The sequence below is a fragment of the Alternaria dauci genome, chromosome 4 (genome assembly GCF_042100115.1).
Source record: "Alternaria dauci strain A2016 chromosome 4, whole genome shotgun sequence".
Lineage (NCBI taxonomy): Eukaryota > Fungi > Ascomycota > Dothideomycetes > Pleosporales > Pleosporaceae > Alternaria > Alternaria dauci.
The window spans coordinates 1,542,015-1,560,195 of NC_091275.1; the positions used below are offsets into that span (position 1 = coordinate 1,542,015).

General features: G+C 52.1%; 6 protein-coding genes across 6 annotated transcripts; 5 read left to right on the forward strand and 1 right to left on the reverse strand.

Moving 5' to 3' along the window:
• Positions 1-844: 844 nt before the first annotated feature.
• ACET3X_005064 (uncharacterized protein) lies at positions 845-6,309 on the forward strand. Its single transcript, XM_069451228.1, has 2 exons — positions 845-1,291; positions 1,722-6,309. The coding sequence occupies exon 2, from the start codon at positions 2,213-2,215 to the stop codon at positions 4,826-4,828; it is 2,616 nt and encodes an 871-aa protein (XP_069307108.1). The 5' UTR covers positions 845-1,291; positions 1,722-2,212; the 3' UTR covers positions 4,829-6,309.
• A 1,081-nt stretch (positions 6,310-7,390) lies between these two features.
• On the forward strand, positions 7,391-8,446 carry ACET3X_005065 (uncharacterized protein). The gene is made up of 3 exons (XM_069451229.1): positions 7,391-7,629; positions 7,689-8,056; positions 8,109-8,446. Exons 1-3 carry the CDS (start codon positions 7,497-7,499, stop codon positions 8,418-8,420), a joined length of 813 nt encoding a protein of 270 aa, XP_069307109.1. The 5' UTR covers positions 7,391-7,496; the 3' UTR covers positions 8,421-8,446.
• A 315-nt stretch (positions 8,447-8,761) lies between these two features.
• On the forward strand, positions 8,762-11,902 carry ACET3X_005066 (uncharacterized protein; the record flags this gene model as incomplete). Its single annotated transcript, XM_069451230.1, has 1 exon — positions 8,762-11,902. The coding sequence occupies one exon, from the start codon at positions 8,762-8,764 to the stop codon at positions 11,900-11,902; it is 3,141 nt and encodes a 1,046-aa protein (XP_069307110.1).
• Positions 11,903-12,970: 1,068 nt separating this feature from the next.
• ACET3X_005067 (uncharacterized protein) lies at positions 12,971-13,692 on the forward strand (the record flags this gene model as incomplete). The annotated part of the gene is made up of 3 exons (XM_069451231.1): positions 12,971-13,125; positions 13,203-13,398; positions 13,456-13,692. The coding sequence occupies 3 exons, from the start codon at positions 12,971-12,973 to the stop codon at positions 13,690-13,692; spliced, it is 588 nt and encodes a 195-aa protein (XP_069307111.1).
• A 65-nt stretch (positions 13,693-13,757) lies between these two features.
• On the reverse strand, positions 13,758-15,682 carry ACET3X_005068 (uncharacterized protein). Its single transcript, XM_069451232.1, has 2 exons — positions 14,860-15,682; positions 13,758-14,795 (listed from the first exon to the last, which is right to left on the reverse strand). The coding sequence occupies exons 1-2, from the start codon at positions 15,420-15,422 to the stop codon at positions 14,090-14,092; spliced, it is 1,269 nt and encodes a 422-aa protein (XP_069307112.1). The 5' UTR covers positions 15,423-15,682; the 3' UTR covers positions 13,758-14,089.
• A 1,627-nt stretch (positions 15,683-17,309) lies between these two features.
• On the forward strand, positions 17,310-17,738 carry ACET3X_005069 (uncharacterized protein; the record flags this gene model as incomplete). The annotated part of the gene is made up of 3 exons (XM_069451233.1): positions 17,310-17,434; positions 17,558-17,563; positions 17,657-17,738. 3 exons carry the CDS (start codon positions 17,310-17,312, stop codon positions 17,736-17,738), a joined length of 213 nt encoding a protein of 70 aa, XP_069307113.1.
• Between the last annotated feature and the right edge of the window lie 443 nt (positions 17,739-18,181).

Genomic DNA, 18,181 nt, shown 5'->3' on the forward strand with positions numbered 1-18,181 from the left:
TACGGGCATGAGCATGAGCCCCGGTAAGAGCCGAAGCACTACAGATGGGCGTGCCAACGACAACGGCACCAGCAGGACAAGACACCAATGCCGATCTCTAGGTATAGGAAGCTCGATTTAGCTCTGGGGCAGCGTAGACGGCTCCGAAACGTTTCAGGAATTCTGACTTGGACGAGAAATGTTCCGAGGCTTACCAAGCTCTTTCTTCAGCAACGTTCCGAGTCATGCGTTCCGAAGGGTCCTTTCAGGTCTCCAGGCGATGCTGCCTGGAAATATCGATTAGCATCTCCATATACCGTGTCGGAACTACGAAACATATGACGCCATGCCACTCGCCGGCTTTGAAGCGCACTGATAGCACACTGGCTCCGATTTGAGATTAATAAGGACGGTGCGAATAACGACAGGCTACGCCTCGGTTCAGTCCGACGCACTACCAGGAAGCCTCCGACTACCATAGAGGCTTCCAAATACCGCTTTCCCGAGTGCTAGTTCAGCTTCACCGATCAATCGATGTGAACATCCAGACGGGCCTCCTACGCTAACAGCGCCTCCAATCTTGAACGTTCGACTGTTGATTTGTTGCCCCAACATTCATTGCGCTAATGTGTTTTCGCGACCGTGCTCTTGCGTTGATGATTCCTCTTCGCAAGCCTTGCGGAGCCAAAAGTCTGCAGTGCCCTCGCATCTCGTGAACGAACGCCGATGTTACTGGTATCGCACGGTGACGTTTTTGCGGCCTGAAATTAGCGCCTATGGCTCGGGGTCCCCAACCACGCTATACAAGAACAATCAAACACCTTACTCAGGCAACTACAGGAAGAGCAATTAATCCTCCTTGTATAGCGATGCTCTGCCTAGGCAACTACAGGGGTGGCGTTCGATTTTTCCCTTGTATGGCGTGCAACGGTCTGATTCACGAGTCTCAGCCTATCATCTCATTTCGGATCTCCCTCCGCCTCCACACCCTCCGCCGCCTACCCTGTCTACTACTGTTTCACCCCACCGGAAAGTCTTCAGCTATCGAAGTGCTGCAGCCGCTCTGCCTCTGGATACGTCCAACATCGATACCTTGCTAGCGAACCTGCAGGCGCCAGGACTGACGATTCTTGCCAAGGCTCTAGTCCATTTCCAGCGTAGAGGCCTCCACACGAACCTCGCTGTCATCTGTATCGCGCGAGTTCAGCAGCACCACGCGTTGAATACCGCCTCTTCCTTCTCTGCATACGTCTACCGTTCCCCTGGATCATCTTCCCCGCTCGCTCCCGTGTGTGGCAATTCTCCTTCACAAGTAAGGCCCCTCTTCCTTTTATAAGCCTGCACCCCTCCCTTTGTTTCGCTTGTCGATTTTCAGCCCATGCTGTCAGCATCAACATGTTGTGTCGTTTTGCCATTCCCGTATCATAGCCCTCTCATCCCGAAAAGAGCTAGATTTTTTCCCCTATCATACCGCAAGGCGCCGCGTCGCAAGATCACTGTTCGTGCCACGGTAGCAAGTCGCACTGCAGCAACATGCCCTTCCCTAATGTGTAAAGATGGTTTTTCAACTTGCGGTAGGGCCTCTCTTGGTAGCTCGCACCTTGCAACGACGTCCGCATTGGAAATATGTTGCAGCTCATAACAGACCATTTCAAAATCAGGCCGTCCCTCATCTTTCAGCATTACCTTGCATCTTCATTCTCATCCTGCAAACTGGTTACTAACGATGGCACTGCCTCTAGGCCTATTCTATCCCTCTGTCGGTGCTAGTACCGAGCCATTGGATGACACGTCGTCATTTTGGAAAAAGTCAAGGGGGATAAATATCAGACAGGTCTTGACGAAGAAGAGACGTTCTGTCGACTCTACGGGTTCTCTTTCCATCACCTATCGCAGGATCCACTCGGAAACTCCACCGGAATCTGATTGGTCTCGTCGAATCAAATCCAAGCACGTGCCCATCGTCCATGGTCAGATTGTAACACCTAAAAGCCTCTGTACGAGTTTTGACCTCAGCTCTTCGCCATCGAGTAGCTGTCCTAGCGTTTCCGGAATCCCCTTGCCGAGCGGCAAATCCCTGAGTGTATCCTCCAGCGTCAAGTCTCGTCATGTGGAGGTTGTGATACCAAACTGGACTATACCTCTACAGAGATTCGCATCCTCTTCCGTCGAGTTATTTCTTGACCTTGGCAGTTCTCAGCACATTACCGCTTCGCTACAAAGCCCGCGCAGCATGTCTAGCCGGACTCATACCCTGGATTCTCAAACATCGGCACCCTTTACGTCGAGTTTGAACAACAGCCAAACAAGTTTGCACCATCAAGACGGTCAAGATGGCGGATCCGACCGGCCACCGACATCTTCAACCCGGACGCCTGGTATGTCTCAGTCTCCAGCTATGCTTGCAGGCCTTGCAACACCGACAAGTTCAACGGCAGGATTGTCGGGTTTAGTTTGCAATGTACATCGTACAACTGGAAGAGAACCACATCCCCTCGTGGGCGCCACTACCACCATATTAGGCGACAAACTATATGTTTTTGGTGGACGCCGACTATCCCGGACGAGACCACAGCTTACCTCGGACTTGTATGAACTCGATCTCGTCAAGCGCCACTGGACAAAAGTCGACGCAAAAGGAGACATTCCGCCGCCTCGGTATTTCCACAGCGTCTGCCCACTTGGTGACACGAAACTTGTTTGTTATGGAGGCATGTCACCTGTAAGTCCATCTTCTAACCAAGCAACTTCTGTCATACAAGGTGCTCCTGCCGATGCTCAACCTGAGGTGGTGGTCATGTCCGATGTCCACATATACGATGCGCCTACAAGAACGTGGATGCATGTCGCCACAACCGATCCACCCCAAGGTCGTTATGCACATTGCGCCACCATACTCCCCAGCTCTGCCGTTTTCAGTTCGACATCGGCTGCTGTAACAGCCATACGGCACAACCCACCTTCTTCGAATCCCAACCAGGGTTCTCTTGGCGTGCAGTTGGATGGCGAGGGTGGCGCGGAGATGCTCGTCGTGGGCGGGCAGGACAGTGCCAACCACTACATTGAACAGATCAGCGTTTTCAATCTCCGGAGCCTCAAGTGGACGGAAACTAGCACATTAGGCAGAAGTTGCGGCGCTTATCGAAGCGTGGTTGCGCCTCTTACCAGCATCGACCCCGACGATATTGGTGGGGGAACACGACAGGCTGGTGAAGCAAGAGCACCCGAAGAGCGAATCTCCAACAAGACTGGCGAATCTTCAATGCTCATATACTCCAACTACAATTTCCTAGATGTCAAACTCGAATTACAAGTACGGCACCCCGATGGAACTCTCTCTGAGAAGCCAATGCACGGCAATTTCTCGCCACCGGGCCTCCGATTTCCAAACGGCGGTGTCATCAACAATCACTTTGTAGTGAGCGGTACATTCTTGACCTCCTCAAAACAAGAGTATGCACTGTGGGCTCTCGACTTGCGAACGCTGAGTTGGGGCCGCATCGAAGCCGGTGGTAACATCTTCAGCCAGGGGAGCTGGAACAGGGGAGTGCTGTGGAATCGTCGAAACAGCTTCGTTATTCTCGGAAACCGCAAGAGAAGTCTCGTCGAAGACTACAACCATCGGCGCATCAATTTCTCAAACATGTGTGTGGTTGAACTAGAGGCATTTGGACTCTACGATAACCCACGCAAAGTAACACCAGCATCGGGATTTAGTTCTGTAAGCGCACCACCCCAGCACGATGGACTTGACATGCTTGCCGGTGGTCGCACGTTGTTACCCGCAGCCACGGAGCTTGGTCAGCTGGCTCTAGGCATGCGAGAACTCGCGGATATGGATTTCTTGGCGTTACATGGCGAGCGCATACCCGTTAACTCCCACATCATTGCTCGACGCTGGGGCCCCTATTTCAATCAGCTGCTTCGTGAGAGTGCCCAAAGCGCCGAGAAAGAAAATGCCGAGGCGGCGACTCTACGACCTACTGCCACAATGCATCCATCAAGGAACTCGAGCATTACCATTACACCTTCAATCAGGACGACTTACTCAACCGCGACAACACTCACCGCCAACACTATAACGCCATCCGAGGCTACAGCCGTGTCAGCGAACTCTTACTCCTCACTGAGCCCCCCAGAACCTTCATCGCACTCGCCGTCGCAACGACCTCGAACCCTGTTCCTCCCACACACCCATCTCACACTTCAAGCCCTTATACATTTCCTGTACACATCTTCATTACCACCACATAACTCACCCCTATGCTCACCGCAGATTCTTTGTTCTCTACTCCAGCTGGCGCGACCATACCACATTGATGGCTTGTTGGAAGCGATCATCGAACGACTCCATGTCTTACTAGACAACAGAAATACTGCGGCAATCTTCAACGCTGCAGCCATGGCAGCTGGCGGCGGCTCTGGTATCGCATTCAAGGGTGTCAATGGTATGTCGGGCACAAACGGAACTACAAATGGCTTCTCAAACTCTGTTTCGAGCACCAATACTACAGTTGCCGACGTGGAACGGAGTCTGGATGCCGGCCTTCGCGCACTCCGCGTCAACACTGATGTAGATCGAAATCACGATGACGAAGTCAGCTCAGCGGCGTCGGAAGCAACATCAGCTTCAGCCTCCGATAGCGGATTTGGGGATGGGAGTGGCATTGAAGACCGAGAGACATGGAATGGGGAGATAAGTGCAGTAGTTGGGCTACAGAAGCGAGGACTAAGAGGCCTTATGGAAGGTCGCAGAATTAGGGAAATGGGCAGAGGAAGAGATAAAAGCAGAGACGACGGCGCCATGGGCAATGGGGATGGAGTAGGCCTTGGCTTGCAGGGCGCTTGATAAGAAGACAGAAGCGGGCTGGCAAGAATAGTCACCTATACGAGGAGAGGGGGTTGGTAGACAGTGGCGTTCGTTCTTTCTTCGATGGGAAATTTTCATGATGATATTGGAAATTTAGGGACTTGATATAGGTGAACCAAATGTAGAAACTGCTATGATGTTTCCGTGCCCATGTCGAAATTGCTTCAAGCATTTGTTGCCTATACTCTTTGTGCCACCTTGTGCAACTGAGGGCATCTTAATCTTTGTTGCGATACGCGCATAGCCGCTGGTGGATGCACTGGACGGTTGAGGGGAGGCCTCGTTTGCGAAGCGTCCTATCATCTCAGAAGGTTTGTCCTGGTAACGATCGTGAAATTACTGGAGCCGTGAGCTCGATGCGGAATTGGCTATTTATCCTTGGGCGTGGGTGTATTCTCACTCCGCTATCGGGAAGTGGTGCCGTGATGGGTCGGTGAACTCAACGAGAGCACACAGGCGTCCCCGCTGTTGAGGAACCAACAGCGGGCGGACGTGCTCTTTCGTGGATCTTGGTTCAATACTCTCAACGGTACACCCTGGCAACCTCAGGTAACCTCGGCATATACGGTGGCGGTGGCGCCTCAAACACGCCTCTCTCATCACAACCCCGTGCCTTTTCCCCGATCGTCATTGCCGACGGTAGTCTCACTGTCGACACTCCACCTTCAGTTCTCAGCACTGTGAGCCCGTTTCCCATCCCGCCATTAGCACGTAGAGCGCGTTCCCGAGCATATCTACGACTGCGACTCCGCAGGTACACTAAGCTGAGCACGACGCCGACCAAGGCACCGACGAAGATGATGATGATGAGAATGATGGTGCGGTGCGTAGTGCAGGAGGAGTCGTAGGCAGATTCGCAGTACTCTGAACGTCTTGATAGTGTGAGGTAGTCGTCTAGCGTGAGGGTATGTGGTGCCATTGAGTGAAGTGGTTGTCTTTATGTTGTTGCCCAGGTGTGATGTGATGTACGAGATGTGTGGAGCACAAGGAAGTACCAAACGATAAATCTGTATGTGGAATATGCCCTCGAAGCGCGAATCTACCTGCTACATATCTCTTTTTGCGACCTTGCTGTCTTGATCAATCAGTTCAGTCCACATGCACAATCAAACCCACCGTCCGGCCTAAGGCGCAGCAGCCTCACACGATATTCGCGAATACAAGGTTCCCGTGCATCCTCAACAACGCCCCAATTAACTTGAGGAAGACAGTTCTACCTGAGCCTTGCTCAAGCGTCAAGGCGGGTTTCATCTTGCCGTTCCTGTTGGATGTTGACATTGCTGGCGCCGCTGTTCGTCTGCATGCACTGCCCCACACGTTGGGCCTTGTGGGCAGCCTTGTCGGGCGGCTTTTGGTGTCCCGGTCCATGCGACTGAGGCACACAGTATGGGTGTTTGGCAACCTTCCCCTTTGTAAAATGACAAGTTGAGTGCCATGAAGTATTCTGGTAGATGGAAAAAGCTTCTTTTGGATGAGTTGATCAAAACGATGACGCTTGCAGTGCGGGAGTGGCTGGGGCCGCCACCCTTTCGAACGCGCATAACGGGTGGAGATCTCCAAACATGATTAAAAACTCTTTGATGATTCATGGCATCTGCTATTTCAGTACCGCATGTTGTAATCTGCTTTCAACATCTGACGTTTCAAACTTACCTAGGCACCGCTCAGTTGTTGCACGGCGCTTCGCAACGCACAACTGTGCCACACTTAGGTACATCGCGCTGGGGCTTAGCAGTGCCTTCTGATCGCACGATGTCGACCATAACTTTAGGTAACTTGCCATTGCATGGTTGCGCAGTTGTGCCCTAGGTGGTCTTCAAGGCGGTTGCTGAGCGATCAGGCCCGAGGCGACTTACCTGATGACAGGGTGCAAATCGCCAGGATGGCGGCTGTGTAAGCATCAATCTGGAGCTGGTATCATTTTTAACTCATGGAGCAGTCCTTCTTTCGTATGTGTCATCAGACTCTGAGTTTGTCCGTTGGACAGCTGCATGTAGGTTTAATGCGAAAGTACGAAAACATCAACACCCCTCTCAGCGCCTGTACGTACTGGAAAGTCTCCAAATGCGTCCTTCTGAGAATAGAGGCACATGCGAACGAGTCACTATCGTCTTGGTGTGTGTATCGAAGAACTGGCGATGCACCTTTGGTTGACTTGGGCAGAATGCCAGCACGTTCACGGCCGTAACAGATTCGTATGCCCCGAGACCGAGCCGAACACACTCGTCTCGAGGCCGAATATTCTACTGGCTCTTGGTCCAAGCCACGCGAGGTCGACGTGGGTCATGATCCAAAAAAGTATACCAGAGATCCCCGCGGGGACCTTTCGGTATGCCCAAACAGGCAACCCATCGAAGATGCCGGTATGCTTCCCCGCAAACAAGAGTACTGGAGTCTTCCCCAACTGTGCCATGCATGCAATAGAGGATGGCAATCCGAGGCCAGGCCTAATCCAAGAGCGTCCGGTGACCAGCATCTCCGTCTGGAGCCGGTTTAAAAATCCACAATGGTCCCGGTCTGCGTCGACATTACGAACCGATCTCGCATTCCCTTTCTGTATACAAATACTCGTCTTTGAGCGAACTTGTTTGCGCATACCTTGATCTCCATAGCACTTGTACCTTTTGACTTGTATAATTGAATCCAAATGATCCAAACCATGCCAAAGACTCAAGGACTTCCAGAGTTCAGCCTAGCGGGCAAAGTAGTGTTGGTGTCGGGTGGTGCTCGAGGACTCGGTCTGACACAAGCCGAAGCATTGCTGGAAGCTGGCGCACGAGGTATGTCTCTCCAAGGAGCTGGACTGTCAAGAGCTTGGACAGCTAACATGTGCCTCCAGTATACGCACTTGACCGACTCGAGGAGCCCTCGCCAGATTTTGCGCCAATTGCTGAGAAAGCAAAGAACGAACTCGGAACCTCGCTCGAATACCGTCAAATAGACGTGCGAGATGTCAAGAAGCTCCACGAGATTGTCGAGGAAATCGCCAACAAGGAGGGCAGACTTGATGGGCTGATTGCTGCGGCCGGTATTCAACAAGAGACAACTGCGCTTGAATACACTGCCGAGGATGCAAACCGCATGTTCGAGGTCAACATTACCGGAGTCATGATGACTGCGCAGGCGGCTGCAAAGCAAATGATCAAGTTTGGAAACGGCGGAAGTATCGTGCTCATTGCGAGCATGTCTGGCACAGTCGCAAATAGGGTACGGCTACCTCGACACGATAGCAGATGTCTTGTGCTAACCAAGTTAACAGGGTCTCATCTGCTCGGCATACAACGCGTCCAAGGCCGGTGTCATGCAGCTCGCGCGCAACCTCGCGTCGGAATGGGGCGAGCACAACATCCGCGTCAACACAATCTCGCCAGGATACATTGTGACTGCAATGGTGGAGGAGCTCTTCAAGAAATACCCAGAGCGTAGAGACACGTGGCCCACACAGAACATGTTGGGCCGTCTGTCCAAGCCTGAGGAATATCGCGGTGCAGCGGTCTTCTTGCTGAGCGACGCAAGTTCCTTCATGACAGGAGCGGACCTCAGGATGGACGGCGGTCATGCTGCGTGGTAGGGTGGATAGTTGACTGGCCATAGAGCACTTTTCATGTTCAATGCGTGCATCTTTTTGGCTTTGTTGCGTGAAGGTGTTCTGTCCAATGCGAAGCTTCGGAAGTCCGTGAGCTGGTGCTGAGTCAGCCGCAACTGTCGCAGTGTGGGCAGCACGAGGGCCCACGGGTTGCAAACACTTTGGTCAGAGCAGCGTCTGATCGTTCCTTCGCGGCCATGAAGACGTCAAAAGGGTGATTGCAGGGCTCTTGGTAGGACGCTACCTGCCATGTTCTGCTCAGCCTCTATTCCATCATATTTGCACTGCGCATTCACCAGCCACCGCTCGTCTGGGTCCACTCTAGCATGACGGCATCAACACCCTCAACCGTGTCCCGCTATACGCCCGCCGTCTTGTTCCTCACCGGCGTATCAGCTGGGTTCGCGGCATATCTCGTCTACAACACAGTCCAAAGCCCTGGCTCGGGTGATGGTCTCCAGCGCAGCAATGCGGTCCGCAGACGCCGCCCGCGAGAACCACCGCCGGCCCCTACCCTCCCGCTCAACGAGCGCGACATGCCTTTTCTGGGGCGATACGATTTACTCGGTACCGAAGTGCCCCTCGACCCTCGCAATCTCGTCACACCCACAGAGTTGCGTGATATTATCCTCAGCGCGCAGCCAGACGCCGAATCTATCGTCGTCGAAAACGCAATAACACGCCTATACAACGAGTTCCTCGATCGCCTGCTGGTCGTCCTCTACCCCGACCGACCCCTCTCTCCACTACAAGCCGACAGTGTCGGAACTTGGCTAACCACCCGCAATCCAAACATCGCAGCACTGGATCGTGCTCAGATAGCCCGCGCTGTGGCGAGGCATGCGCAGATATTCCCGCCCGGCGACAACCTTGCTCGCGATGATGCTGAGAGTATTGCAGCTACAGATTTGTCCTTGGGAAGCGACGAGGACGCGGATGATGCTATAGATCCCGAAGGCCAGACGCTTCAGCGCACCTTGTACCACATTGCAGAGGACCGCGCTAGGCTCGAGGGCGTTATACATCGTGGCATTACGTGCAACGGCTGCGACGAGAGGCCTATCCGGGGAACCAGGTGGCACTGCGCCAACTGTCCAGACTTTGACCTGTGCTCCAACTGCGAAGCAACCAACTCGCATTACAAAAACCACATCTTCTACAAGATTCGCGTCCCTGCCCCATATCTGAGTCTACCAAAGCAAGAGCCCCTCTACCCTGGCAAGCCTCACATGATGAGTCCCTCCATCGATCCAGCACTTAAGAGACGCCTCGTCGCCGAGACCAAGATGGAAGTGGAGGAGATTGAGGCCTTGTGGGACCAGTTTACTTGTCTTGCAGGGACTGAGTGGGCAGCCGACGCCAACGGGGTAGGATGGGCCATCGATCGACGCGACTTTAACCACGCATTCGTCCCTCGTTACAATAGTTTCGTCGCCGCACCCAACCTCGTCTACGACCGCATCTTCGCATACTACGACACCGACAAGAATGGGCTCATCGGGTTCGATGAGTGGGTCAAAGGGCTCGACGGCATGCATGACGCTGATGTCGATGTCAAGGCCAGAATAGTCTTCAATGGATACGACATCGATGGAGATGGCTACATATCGCGCAGGGACATCCTGCGCATATTCAGGGCATACTATGCCATCGAGAAGGAAGCTACAAGAAACTACATCTCAGAGCTGTCGGACGAAGTAACTGTGCGGTCAGCCCTGGACACGATCCGCTCTAGCCAGCCACTAGGCTCTGTATTTCCGCCCCGTAGTGTGGCTGCATCCAACACGAATAACCCTCGCCTACGACAGAAGAGGGAAGAAGACGCGACCACAGCTCTCCCGCTGCTGGAGCAGAACAGCGATGAGGCAGATCGGGCTGAGATAATAGGGACAACAGGTCTTCACCATACCGAACCCGCGTATTCACCGCGAACGCCAGACGAACAACAAAATGACATTATCGCCCAGAGATGGGCTCGTAGACAATACTACATTGACGAAGAAGAGGGCCTAACACGGCCTGAAGGGTTCGACGAGTCCGACGCGAACGGCTTGGGAACCGTCAATGGGGCGGATGATACCGCTGAAACCGCATACACAGATGAGGATTGGGTCCGCAACCGGAGCTCACGGTCATCGTCAAGGGTCCGCTTCCAGGATGATGTGGACATCGATGCACGCTCCAATGCCTCTTCGTCCAGGCCCCTCGGAGAGCGATGGGGCGGCTATGAAATCCCTGAGCCTGAACAAGACCTTGGCAAAGAGGTGTTATACCAGGTCACGCAACAGGGATTTAACGAATTGCTCAACCCGCTTTTCCTGGAGAAAGAGGATATGGCCATGGACGCGCATGAGAAGCGCAGCGAGCGTCGAGCCAGAGCAGCCTCCATCGACGAGCTGACCATGCATCACTCCAGCGAGAGTAGGTTTGATGTTGCAGCTATTGTACAGGTTGGCATTTTTCGATTCTCGAAATGCATCATCGACAGATTCTGCAGGACGCTCAACAAAGGACGACCATTTGTCAGAAACTTGTTCGTCAACCGTACTAATGGCAAGCCATATACCGAACAAGAGGCATGCGCAATTCTCCAAGAGGTCTACGACGATGTAGAAGAGCGCGTGCTTGAATCCGTGACGATAACCGGAGATACGAACGTCGACAACATGATGATGTGGAACACGTTGCTGATCAGATCCCAGCTTCGAGAAGAAGTTCTCAATGCTATCGTGGAATGTGTATACAACAGAGGATGGCTTGCACCACCTGCAATGAATGGAAGTCCGGCTAGTACTTACAGGGATCCTACTATGCCCCAATTTCGGCCAGACTCGTCCAATCAACCGTCACCAACAGCCTTGCGGACTGTCTCGGAAAACACCTCAAAGACCAGTGCAGCTTCCAACACTGATACATCCTCGCTACAATCAGACGAGGGAACGAACCTAAACCGTTGTTTTTTTGTGACCGCTGACCACGACGGCCTGGCAGAATACCCAGAGGGAAGATATGCCGGCGAAAGCGATTCCCCGGTACATGATATTACAGATTCTTCTGAAGAAGTCCCACAGCCCAGCTCTTTGACAGTACAGCAAGGAGCAGAGGATGACATGTATGCGATTAACTGGCGATGGTACACCGACAACCCTGAAATGCACTGTCTCCTCATTAAAAACATCGGAGGCGTGGACACTATCACGTGCGCACACAATCAGATCAACCATTCCACGAACCCACATCACACTGAGACGAATCAACTTAAGCCGTTGCAGCGCTCAATCCGTCAGCTCGCTATGGACCCAAGATCACGTCTTCACCTCCTCATGCTAGCCAGTCTTGAGGCCGTCGAGCAGGAGATCAATGAACGAAAGGGTAGCGGTCTCATCAACTTTGAAGAGTTTGCGGAGCACATGAGGCAAGGCAGGCTAGGATTCCTTCAGGCTTGGATGGAATGGGTAAGCATGTGAACTGAGCAGGGATATGAGTGGCCAGGTATACCCACTTTACTCTGACTTCCGTACTCAAAAGGGACCACTCAATGGGCGACTCTGTCTTGGCTTGTCATTCCACACGCTGTGCTTACGGTCCATTCCAAGCGCCCATCAAAGGCATAAACTAGTCCTGCGTTAGACTGACGTTGTTTGATTAGTTCTTCCAACTGCTTAGTCTACCGTCGCGGATTCACAATACTCCGCCTCGCGACCTGATCACGTTGGTATAGACCTGACATTCCACGTATGGCGTTCTTTGTGTTTCGAGGAATTATGTACATACTCGCGGGAAGTAGACGTGGAAAAGAACAAGGAGGCACTGTCTGTTTTGGTCCGAGAGGCAACGACATTCACGAATCATCCAGGAATTGATGACTACGAAGCTTCTTTATTTTATAAGCTTTGAGCAATACCCCAGGCAGAAGAATACATATCTTTCATCTAATAAGCGTCTCAAGGTAAAACACTGCGAATACCTTCAGAGCAAGTCTTTCATGGTACAGGCGACTTGTTACGTATACGATGAGTGAAATACCAGCCGCGATAGGATCAAATTTTGGAAGATGCGGTGAACACATGGTCCTGGATAGGAAGTCTCCTTACTCTACCATGGCGATTCCAACCAATCAACCGACAATTGGCATAGCAACTAATTCCCATCAAACACTGTTGGAAGCAATTCACTACTCTTCTAGGCTTCTAGCCTTGGAAATGTACGTGATCGTCGAAGTTTAGGCAGGAAATCGATTCGAGAAGGGTCACCCTTACGCAGCCATTTTATTGTTTCCTCTTCGCGACGGCTCGGGAAGGATGCCGAGATGCTCGAAATCGTTTAGCGGACAGGTACTATCCCTTCCATACCGATATCATGGTACTATCGCGCCTCAACAAGCATTGGCATTCTGAGGATTGTGAACGACGTGCTTCAATAATGAGCTGTTAAGAGTATTTGAACTCTGGGATTACTACAGATAATTTGTTCCGTTCTGCACTTTCCCTTACGGCGAATTCACAATAACCCGAAATTCAACTCTGCTCGCGATCATGAAGACATCTACTACCCTTCTCACGACAACGATGTGCGTCCTCGCTACTGCCACATCTCTCCCGAGCCCCGAAACTCTGGCTACCAGCGACATCTGGATAGGTCTAAACCTGAACAAATGCCTTGTTAACGCCGAAGTCATTCCCCAGGCCAAGTAGGTTCAAGCTACCGACCATAACGTAGATTGTGGAAGCTCTATCTCACCCGATACACCCTGACGAATACACACAGTCTCGAAGCTCAGAAAGTCGTTGCGAAAGAGGTCATTGAATCATACAACGTCTGGGATATCGAAAGGATTCTTGCATACCGAACTCCAGACTGCAAGCAACAAATCCTACCCGCTTCTCTCACCCGCGCACCCAAAAGCAACGATGAGTACCGCGCGTATTTTAAAACCATTGAGCCTTTGTACATCAATTTCACGGTAAGCATCATTATTTCCCCAGAGATATGATAGGGCGAATGACTCATCTCGTTACAGGCCACAGTCTTCCAAGAGACGCATGACCCCGAGGCGCACACATGTATCATACATGCACGCAGTACGGCGTCGACGCCGGTCGGACCGTATGGGAACGAATATGCGCTTATTCTGACCTTTACAGAGGACGGCACACAAGTCAGACAATTCGACGAGTTGGTTGATTCGGCGTACACTCTGGAGTTTGGGGCGAGGTTGTCTGCATTCTTGGCGAATGGGACGTCGACTGATCACTGAGTTGCAGAATCGTACGTGGTCCGGATGCGATCAAGAGATGGCTAAAGAATGCAAGTGCACAATTATTGAGTAATGAATTCGTAATGCTTGTCTAATAGTCTATGTACATGGGCGGAACCCGTTCTTCGTATGCATGTCGCGATATGGCGGCGGCAGCACTTCTAACAGAGGTAGTTACCCCTCTACCGTATTACCTCAAAGGCAGTCTGTCTTTCGCATCGTTGCAGGACTGATATCCAGTGTTCGGATATACCGTACTTCGGTAGACTTTGCGCTGCATCTCCTGGACCATCGTAGTAGGTGCAGAGCTTTGGGTCCTTGGCACATATCTCATGTACATGTACATGCTCGATATGTGCCATGATGATGGCGTTTCGTTCAAATTCCGAAAGGGCTCTCAATGCGCAACATGGGGCATCGCCAGCTCCTTCAAACTTAGAGGGCGACTTCCATTCGTATTGCCTGAATCCTGGCTCCATCTAGTCGTTGGCGTGCGAGGTCGTGCCACGCGTGCCTCAGCTTCCATCTCTTCATAGTCTTCTGGCTGTGCCGGCTCACTTATGACCTTTGTTGTAGTGAACAACTTGATATCATTCGAACCAATTCTAAAGAGATCGTCTGAACTCTCGCTGCTCGACGGCAGTGTTACCTTGCTCTTTGATCGCCGACCCCTTGTGTGTGTGTTCATCGCTTCGATTGTGCATTCGCCTCCAAAGCGCTTAGGCTTCTCAATCCAGAACGCCGCAAAGGTATCCATGCCATCAGCATCGGAGGGTGGTTCATCAGAAAAGATCATGATGCGCCGAGTACATGTATACAAGAGTACGTCAAGCCAGCCGTTCGAGACGATCATGGCTCCCGAAAGGCAAAGACGAGCAAGCGACGGTGGGTTGCCGGACATTGACGCCATTCGTGCGGAAGCCAACGGGATGGTGCAGACGACGTATACTAGTGGATATACAACCATGAGGTTTGCGATGGAGCGTACGCGCTTAGCTTCTTCGATTGTGTAGTAGCCGGATCGAATGCGGACTGACAAGATCGTGTAGATTATGGCGTAGATAAGGACGTTTCCGAACTCAAAGATGAAGATCCAGACGTAACTAAAGGTTGGTTTACCAAGTCAGTGTATGCCTCAAATACAGCTCGTACTTTGACATTACTTACTGTGTCCACAATCGTAGGTCTTCGAGGTCATGATGGATCCAACACCATACGCCGGACCGTACATAGATGCTTTCTCCGTGCATACCAAGGGGAATCGAAGACACCCCAATGATGAAAACCCAGAGTAGGAAGATGCCAATGTAGAAACTCCGCGGCTTCAGACGGAAATTGAGAATAACTGAGGCGAATGTATGTAATCCGATGGCAAAGCACCAGACTCCACTTCCCAGATCACCCGTAGATACCAGCCAGCCCTGCGCAAAGCATATTGGATTTTCGACTTGAAGGGATCCCAGTCGCAGCCATTCGACGTTTAGTAGGAACGCAAGTGCTTGTTGAATGTCTGCCCACAGGAGGTTGAATATCAAAATGACGAATTGGTTGCTTCGCCTCGATCGTAGTTGCCAGGAAACCAGTTTGTAAGTGAGGAGGAATAGTAATGATACCGATGCGAAGAAGCTGATGAATCCGAAAACGACGACTGAGCGCAGCCATGGGTGAATATGGTCCGGTAGTACAAACGACGCCGACTCCGCGTCCAAGGGCTCGTGATGAATAGTCATTGCGGGTGGCGAGCTACCTAGGTATCAATCCAGCGATGTCTCGAAGGATATATAGGTTACACCTAAAAAGAAAGACACCTGTGGCCGCTCGCAGCTATCATATCGAACGAGAAAATCATAAAAATATCGTACGCGAAGCAAAGTAAAAATATGGCGTCGGACCTAGCACCAGCGCAGGTACAGAGCAGATCTTAGGGCACTCCCTGGAGGGCAAGTGACGATGATGTACGATTGACTTAGGTTCCCCAGCATGCTGAGAGGGCCCATCAACCCACGACAAGGACCTTTGTAATCTAGGATCCACTATAAGCTGGGGAGAAGACGAGCGCGATGACCCCAGTCTCCACCGATTACCGTTAGCGTCACTCGCGGCATCCATGACCCTAGTCGCTGCTTGGAAAGACGGTTGCTAGCCCGCGAGCGCTACAGCGGTTTTTATGTGAAACTTGTTAGACCCGGTGCGAGGTAATGCCATAGGCTTCTATGGCGCCTTCGACCACTATCTTGTCGTCTTTTGCTTCAGAACAGTTTGTGATAACGTGCTCCGTAGATCGACGCCAGTCACCACCAAAGTCTCCATGTGTCCGGAAGAGGGGAACAGTCCGAAGGAGCGTCATCTGACAGGCATACAACCATGCATGCCACCGACCCTAAGACCGACATGCGGCACAGCCGACCTAGCTGTATCTTGAGTCTCGAAAGTCTAGACACCAATAGAGAGGGTCAGTGGCTTCGGCTAGGCCACGAGGAGCCCTTCCTTTTCGTTCTTTCGGTTAATATGATGGTCCAACCTTAGATCGCGATTGGTGAAAGCCTCTGGGAGGCTTGCGGGAGCTTGTGAAAAAAGGCCGGTTGATTACACACGCTGCACGCATGTCAAGCAAGGCGCAATTTCCTTAACGGCATCGTGTTGTTGCTTTCGTGGAGTCTGCGCTCCATGTCGCGGTGCGACTGCGGTGTTGCCGAATCAGATTCCTCTCTGATCTGCGCTAGCTCCGGATTATCCTTCAGGAAAAGACCTGGGGATCATCAGCACCAGGTTCTCCTAGCCAGGGTCCCTCCGGCTTCAAAAACCTCCGTTACGTAGCGAAGTACTGAATCTCACTAACATGATACGCTCTGAACACTCTACGTTCAATCTCACGCAAGCCTCAAACATCGGGCTATCCGAGCGCACCACAATGGCCCGCCTGCCCCCAATATAGCTGGGCTACCGAACGCCTCCGCGCACGGTCACATAGCAAGCCATTACGTGCGCCCGCCGACAGCCGGCGTGTTACCATTTGATGCGTGCGCGGGAGATAGACGTTGAATGAACATCTTTCGGGGGATATGAGCTGCGCAAATGCCCCTATGTGCACGGGCGTCTCTGCAGGATGCCCAGGTGGACTAGCACGCTGCCCCTATGCGACGGCACGAATGGAAACACAAAGTACAACGTCTTTGATTAATCGAGTAGAGCGACCTCAACAAACTCTCTCTCCATGCTTTGAGGACGACCTTCGTGTGATGACTACCTGCGCACGACCCGCTTACCTTACTTTTACCCCAGGAAAGGACTCTTGGCCGAGGCCCCAAGGCCATCCATCGCGATCCTCCTCAGCCAGCCAAGCGCCGCGCCTGATCATGCGCAATATGGCTTCTGGCCTTCCGTTCGTGGAAAGTTCCTTGAATCGCTTCTGCCTCGTCTGACAACTAAACCTTGCATTTCGGCACTCGTATCCCATTTTGCATTTTGCCCTTCGGCCCGCTATCCATGGCATTTTACCGTGATAGTTGGAACACTTCTGCTGGAACCAGTGCAGTGGTATCAAATCGCAGTATTGGGTTTTCAAGTCGGGTGCTTATGAGGGGGTTCTCCTGCATCGAGAGCCTCAGATTGCTGACATGCAGCTCCGGCCCATCCGAGTTATTGCCCACGCACCTAGTTTCGCAGATAAAGCGCTGCTTACTTTTGCTTCTAGAAGGTTTCTACTACAATCCGAATTCGTCTGGATGCACGTTGCGGTTCTGTACTAATCTCGGTTGGGCAGGAGTAGAAGAAAGAAGGGTATTTGAAAGGGGCGTTGGCTAAGTGGGAAAAGTAAAGGACCATCAAACTCAAAGTAGTTGCTGATTAAGACGAGATGTTGTAGATCAAGGTTCGTCAACACCTGAACGTGCGATGCAACTAGCTGCACCACTACTACCGTACAAAAGGGACTCCCAGAAATAGATTCTAACGCCGTCGTAAGGTACTCCAACAACCGACCGTTGGCCATGAGAAAGATGAAAGAAACATTCATGAAGACACAATGTCAATACATACGGCTGTAGATTCACCACGTCATGCCCGTCGACCGGAGCCCACGGACAACGAGCATCGTCTTGTAGGTCCGAGTTTCGTAAGACGGCCAGCCTGCAAGGGTAGGGTTCAGAGGTCACCACGATGGAAGTATAGCTTTTAGGTAACTCTTACCTCGTGCGTTCAGATTCCATCTCAGTGGCCTATGCCCTTGCTCCTCTCTCGGTCCTTTTGTGCTTTTTCAACGGCCGCGGATTCTCTCATTTCCAATCTCTCCCACTTCCCAGGTTAGCTCAGCATGCGCGTGTACAGTGAGCTGCATGCTGCTACTCCCCTTCTACGGAGAGTCGCGGACCGTGTACCTGCTCGCCTGTCTGGGCTATGGACGCTCACAGAGGCACTTGAGATAGAAAAGCTGCCAGGGTTGTACGAGCAGCGGGAGGCGTAGAAGCTGGATTGGCGTTCCCAGGCCTCA

Excerpts from the sequence above, each read along its gene's own strand:
- ACET3X_005065 (XM_069451229.1), top strand. The coding sequence starts at position 7,497 with ATGATCCAAACCATGCCAAAGACTCAAGGACTTCCAGAGTTCAGCCTA. Across the intron at positions 7,630-7,688 it reads GCTGGAAGCTGGCGCACGAG|TATACGCACTTGACCGACTC; the intron begins GTATGTCTCTCC and ends ATGTGCCTCCAG. Across the intron at positions 8,057-8,108 it reads CTGGCACAGTCGCAAATAGG|GGTCTCATCTGCTCGGCATA; the intron begins GTACGGCTACCT and ends CCAAGTTAACAG.
- ACET3X_005064 (XM_069451228.1), top strand. The coding sequence starts at position 2,213 with ATGTCTAGCCGGACTCATACCCTGGATTCTCAAACATCGGCACCCTTT.
- ACET3X_005068 (XM_069451232.1), bottom strand. The coding sequence starts at position 15,422 with ATGACTATTCATCACGAGCCCTTGGACGCGGAGTCGGCGTCGTTTGTA. Across the intron at positions 14,796-14,859 it reads GACCTACGATTGTGGACACA|TTACGTCTGGATCTTCATCT; the intron begins GTAAGTAATGTC and ends ACCAACCTTTAG.